This window comes from Lissotriton helveticus, chromosome 3_1, assembly GCF_964261635.1.
Source record: "Lissotriton helveticus chromosome 3_1, aLisHel1.1, whole genome shotgun sequence".
Lineage (NCBI taxonomy): Eukaryota > Metazoa > Chordata > Amphibia > Caudata > Salamandridae > Lissotriton > Lissotriton helveticus.
The window spans coordinates 1,680,975,546-1,680,982,075 of record NC_136061.1 but is presented as its reverse complement, the minus strand read 5'-3'; the positions used below and the strand labels follow the sequence as shown (position 1 = coordinate 1,680,982,075).

At 45.9% G+C, this 6,530-nt stretch overlaps 1 protein-coding gene across 1 annotated transcript in view; it reads left to right on the top strand.

The window, feature by feature from the left end:
* Positions 1-3,873: 3,873 nt before the first annotated feature.
* NXPH2 (neurexophilin 2) overlaps positions 3,874-6,530 on the top strand; it is a 437,983-nt gene continuing 435,326 nt past the window's right edge. Inside the window, exon 1 of the mRNA XM_078682483.1 lies at positions 3,874-4,003. Within this exon, the coding sequence (XP_078538609.1) occupies positions 3,950-4,003 (54 nt within the window). The 5' untranslated portion in view covers positions 3,874-3,949. The remainder of the gene's footprint in view (positions 4,004-6,530) is intronic.

The following is a 6,530-nucleotide window of genomic DNA, read 5'->3' as shown; positions in this document are numbered from 1 at the left end:
TTGGGTGACAGGTTTGCGCTATATAAGTACACCTACATTTACATTTAGATGGTTCCGACAATCTAATCGAAGTGCCGCCATTGGGTGCATCGTTGGCTGTGGAGTTTTAGTGGCTGAGGGGCTGGGTCACAAGGTGTAGTCAGAACCTGTGATTTTTTGGCCATTACCACTGTAAGGGGTATGTGATATTTTGAATGTTGCGTTTTATGCTAATGTGTTAGCGGGACAGTGAATACTTTCAACAGCCTTCATTTATGTTTCTGTTGCTTTTAATGTGGGAGGGATTGCTTGGATCGTGAACACCTTATGGAAGTACGCACATGGGTTTAATGTGCTTATGAGGCTGAGGGGATAACATGGCAAGTGTATACCTATGACTAGTTAATATATGTTCATTCTGTTCTGCTGCTAATGGAAGAGTTTGACAATCGAATATAACAATAAAGTATGTATCCAATGTGTATGTTGTTTTGATTTAAATGTGTGAGTAATACAAAGATCAGTGTTTTATACATGCGTAGTAGAGTCTTTTGTAGTGTACACAGTTTCTTGCGAGGGTGGGGTTTGTTCCAATACTTTACACTTTGACCCCGATGAAAAGCATGACTGCTCTGTGCCCAGTTGCCCAAGGGTGAGCATAGTGTATCATTCTCATCCTATCTAGAAAAGTCGATTCTGCCTGGCTGTGTCCCAGCCAGCCAGAAACTGTTGTCTAACCCTTACCATTAAGCCTTCAAGATGCACACTCAGGCTCTACTGATTGAATTTTTGTCGTTTTGGTGCAAATAATGTATTATGCTTTACTCTATTTTTCAAAATTGATTTCGAATTTTTCTTGTGTTTTGTTTTCACTTTATTACTATCTAAATGCTGCATAATCACTTTACAGTGAAGCTTTACTGTTTTTGGTTCCAAGCTACCAAAGGGGTAAGCCCAGGTTAATTTAGTGACTTTTGTGGTTCACACTGACAAATATTGTGACTGTTACTTAGAAACAGCTCACTCTCCCCTCAACCAACAATCCAATTTCTCAGACTCTTCCATCCATTCTTTCACTCTTGCCTCTGTCAATTCTTCCACCTTTCCATCTAGCCATTCAAAATGCCACCGTTTCACCCTGCCTTACCCATTTTCCTTCTTTCCCTTCACTGCATCCTTTCTTTCTCCTCACTTCCTCCTTCTGTTCTTTCACCATTCTTTCTACTCATTTTCCCTCTCAGCCTCACTTTTTCTATCCTACTTCCTCTTGCTGTGTTATTTCCCTATTATCAGTATTTTCTTTCTCTTTCTCTATCACTGTGCAGTCCAGCCCATGCCTTAACCCTCCTTCATTGTACTCCACACAGGGTTACCTAGGGGCCCATTAGGATGGCGAGTGGATTGCCCCTGCCAGGCTGGTGGTAGCCACCGCCGTCCTGGTGGGGGCAATCCGCCCGCCATCCAAACCTAAATGACCCCCGCTATATTAGTATGGCGGGGGGACCGCGGCGGATGGAAACACCGTCCGCCGCTTTTCCTCCCCGGTCGCCTTGCGACCGGGCGGAAAAGATCTAATATGGTGGTGGTGTCTAATAGACACCGCCAGCCACATTAGCAAGGGCTTTCTTAGAAGCCTTTCCGTGGCGGCAAGGAATGCGGTCTTCACTTTGGGGGCCCCCTGCAGGCCCCCCAGAGTGAAGGAGAGGTGGGGGGTGCACGCGGGGGTACCTGTGGTACCCCCCTGCATTTGCATAAACAAAGCAGCAGGCACTGCGCGGTGCCTGCCGCTTTGTTTATGCAAATGCATACGTACATTTTTAGCATTGTGGCGGACGGTGCTGAGAGCACAGTCCGCCACAATGCTAAAAATGCAGGATGCGCCCGCCACAGTGGCGGGCGCATCCTAATACCCCCCACGGGACCCACGCCCTCATGGCGGGCGGTCCCGATAACCGATAGGATGGCCTGCAGACAGAAGACGCCAGTAAACAAATAATAAGGTTTAAGAGGGACACAGTTCACCAGCCCATCGGCCCTGTGGCATTTCCAGCTTTAAGTGCTAGAGTGGGGTGGCGGGGGGGGGCAGTCTGCGCTTCTGGTATAGGCCCTTGCACTTTACCGGAAGGCATTCAAGAGCGTGCACAAGAACAAAATCAGGATGAGTTAATGGATTTGTCCATATAAAAACTTTAAAAGTTTATTTTATAACAAAAGATATTTGAAAGGGTTCTTTAAGAGGCATGACACAGGCAAGCATGTAGTCCCCTTAGCCATATGTTAGGACTGGGATGAGTAGTATGATGAGGGGATAATGTAAATTGTCTTTTAAAAATCATTTTTCATATAAATCACTCAATCTCGTTTTAGTTTTTGTTCTACATTTCCATGTGAGCTCTTCTAACCAGCAAGTACTATATTTTACCGAAGGGTCGCTAACAGTGGCCTAGACAAAGGAGAATAAGTAGAAATCCTTTTCAAGAGGTGTGGCATATTTAATTAAGGGTGTGGATTGAAAAGTAAAATAAAATATTGTGCTTCAGACAACATGCCACCTCATGCCACCTCATCAGGACTTGGGTGCCGCTCGACAAGTTCTTACTACACCAAGACATGTCCCACAAGAACAACACATACCTTAAACAATTCAGACCCCTTGATTTTTTTTCAACGATTGTTAGCTGTATCAGAGGTATGAAGAAAAGTGATTTTGTTGTGAATAATTAGAGGTCTCTAGAACGGCTAGGGATCTTCGGAGAGTCTCTGACACTTCCATCCCTTCAAACCACTTTATTCTGAAGTTTCACACTCTGTTAAAGATTCCATGCCCTTTTTTCTCTCCACATCTTTCTGAAATGTTTCATTTGCATATCTCACATGTTCCCACTATTACTGGCAATGCATATACAAGTATCACTCTGAGCCCTCTCCCGGAAGGCCTGGGTTTGGATGTGCATGTATCCTGCACACATTGATGGTGCACTGACAGGCACTGTGAGAAACTCGCACTGACATCCTCTATAACTTCACCATTCTACAGCGTGAGACATCATAAACACACACCCACGACCTGAAATCGCTCATACCTATTCATAGTAAACACTACAACAGAGCCATACGTTGCATGAAATAATCTACAGAAATAGAGCATCTTGAAAAAACACAAATACTCGCCGGGTGTGCACGAGACGTGAAATGTAAACTGGGTTTGTATCCCTGAAATGGAACCTAGTGGGTTTTTACTGTCATTGTTGAAAATCAAATATGTATTAGTTGGTAATACGGTAGAATGGTGGGGTGTTGTATTTTTCGGCCCAGTCACTCTTTCGTGTGGTATGTTGTGTGTTTCTCAGGCATGTGTTTAATGTGGTTCGAGCCCAACCCTCCCCCTCCTCACAGCCGGTCTATGCATCTCTATAGGACGCGGCGCTAGAATACCTCATTCAGATGACACAGGCGCTCAGCAGTCACCATCCTGTGTGTGCATTGCAGCCCAAACTCTGTGACACTACGGAAACAGGAGCGTTTTCTGCTGCCAGCCTGGGACATTTGCATACAAGGAAGGCACCTGCCAAGCGCCAACCTTCCCCCCCAAGAAGGAAATACAATTCTCGTTTAAGAAACTCATTTCGGTGTCTGAAGCCAGGATCCCGTTGTTGCCACTAACTTCTACGATCCCCTACAGTGTTGATGCACAGACAGAATCCACTCCCTCGCTCAGACAGCGCTTCGAGAGGTAATTCATCACAGCGCCTTCTGTGCGCAGCGCTCCTTGTCACGCCTAATAGAGCCTGCGCCGACTGTGTGCTAATTTACTGTGCGGCGCTCGGGACTCTGGTGCAGCTGCTGCTCACTGCTTGTGTTTTTTCCTGAAGGTAACCGCAGTGGCATGTCCCCGCGCTCGGTCCTCCCATCCAAAGTGGATATGTGCAAGACGCAGGAAAGGGGACGCTTCTCCTAGACTCCCGCCAGAATGAGGTGCCCTCACCCCGCGTCACTCGTCGTGGTGCAGTGCCTCCTCCAGCTCGTGAGTCTTGCTTTTTTACAAATTATTATTAGTGGCAGACGCCCTGGCAGCCCTTCGACGCTATTAAACATGTTTTAAATGTTTGGAAACGTCACTAGAGGGATTTGCAGCACAGGGCAACTGAGATTGCAATTTCTGAATGGGGCACGTTGCGCGCTGGCTTCTCTTTGTAGGAGGCAGGGTTTCTTGTGAAGCTTAACACTGACACCACAGTAGATAGAAGTTACGCCACTTTGTGAGTGAGGAAAGTTTTACAGCGCTCAGTAATGGCTAAACCGCTTCGTAGCACTGTGCGATCTATCTTCGCGCGTACTGTGTTTGACTTGTGGCTCGTGCGTGAGTGGGGCGCGTGTTGACCGTACATTCACAGTGTGCAGCTGCACCCCTGTGCATCTAAGTGTGTTCAGCGCGGTTAACATCTTCGAAACCTACATGTTCTTCACACGTATGATCGCAGTACCGCCAGCCTGGCGCCTGGATATGAATGTTATTTATGTTTTATGCACCCGGACCAGGTCCACTAAAAGCTCCTGTGCCCCCTCACAGTTCAAGTGACCCCTGACTCCCTGGATATGTTGAACTATCTTTGTCAAATATTATACAGTTCTCATGACTAATATGCAGCGTTAGTGTAAATTAATGGATACAAATATACTATGAACTGCATTCAGTGTATTCAAGTAGCGAGAGTATTCATGGTTTATCTCTAAGGATTCGTACATATTCCAGCAAAAACATGTGTGCCATTCAGGTCGCCCAACCACGCCCTCTTAGTAAGCACCAGTTGGTTTTAACATAGGCACGTGTTTCAAAATGTCACTAAAAGGCTGTGTTTTTGCTCTGTGCAGTTTATATCTTTAAAAATGTCAATGAACAGGTGTTTAAAGGCGTCGCTTTCATAATTCTGAGTGAACTTTTGGTTACAGAGTGCATTTTGGGAGAAATGTCGCTGAATGCATCCTCTGCCACGGTAAAGCATTTGCAACCTTTGCACTGTGGTATTAAAAGAAAACAAACGCCATTTGTCGTCATTTTTTGAGTGTATCAGAAAATGTTCACTGCCCTGACCCACGCAGCTACTGTTCATTCAGGGCGGAGGAGTTAAGGGCGTTGTGGTGAAGCAGACACCCCCACTTTTTACGAAAATATACACCCTGTGAACTACGCCACTAACTTGCTGCTTCTGTAAAATGCTCATTCTCACCTACATTGCTACTTTTAATTTATATTCTACATAATTTCTTGAGCTATCGCTGGCACGGGACAGTAGAGATTGCCTGTACGGCTAACAGGCAGAAAAGCAACATCTTGGCGCTCTACATAACACCTAAGAGAAGAGATAATTGAAAAAAAAAGAGTTATTCGGAGTTAGTAGAAAGTTTGCAGCATCACTTATTTTGAGAACAGAAAACAGGGCATCTGACGACCGCCAAATCATCATTTAAAAAAAAACTAATATTGATCATTTCCACAGAATGATTTCCCAGCACAATGTTAAAGGGGGAGAACTGACTGAAACTTAATTATGTATGTTTTAATGGCTGTGTTTTTGTGGCGCTACCTTATCACAAAATGGCCTGTTCGGCGCATTTAGCGCACACTAACAAAAAGACACTAGCGCATATCTGATTTATGTTCCCAAACTGGTCAGCCCCATGATTTTGCTTCGTCTCAATTGAATGAATGGGAATCTGCGGTCCTGGCTCGTGCTGTCAACGTTATTTTCCTCGCTACGTTCGCGGTCTCGCGAGTTCACGTTGCACCCTCCGACTCCGATGTGCAGGAGCCCCAGAGGGTCCCTCTCTCTCCCCCCGTGCTATGGTTAGACGGATGCTAGCTCCGAAGCCGGAGTTGATTGATTAGCCCTCGGGATGCTCACGTCAAATTGTAATCTGTCTCCGGACCGCGCCTGTCCTGCACTGTTCCCAGCTCCGCCACTTTATCATAGCAATGGATTGTCGCGCTGCAGCGCCGCGATAAGGGCAGTGGCTGCCCGCCTGCCGAACAATAGGAGACCGCTTACATTTTTCACACTCCCCCCAACACGGATTTCAGCTAAATATCCCCTCTGCGTTAGGTAATTGAATTGAAAATAAGAGACTCTGTGGAGTGCGGTGGTCCTGAGTGACAACGCAGTAAATCCTAACGGAGCGGACCTATAGGCTCAGAGACAGAGCGTGTCACTGTCACTAAGAAACACCTTACATTGGGACGGCTGCATGTGTTGAAGGTGCTCAGTGCCTCATAGTGTTGAACTTATCTTCAAATGCGCGTGCTGTGTTATTAATTGCCAAATTAATGCTGAGGGTAGGGCGTGGCCATGACCCCGGAGTGGAAAGCCTGAGTTGAGCATCATTCCATTCCACTGTCTTAGCAGTGGTGAGAAATAGTCCATCACACTCAGTGGATGTGCGTCGGTATTTAGGTCATTTTTTTCAGTTTTTTGTGTAATTATAATCAAATGCATTTAATCATAACCAGAGCACTGGCAGGTGATTCTTTTTTGAAGTGAGGTGAAACCCCCAAA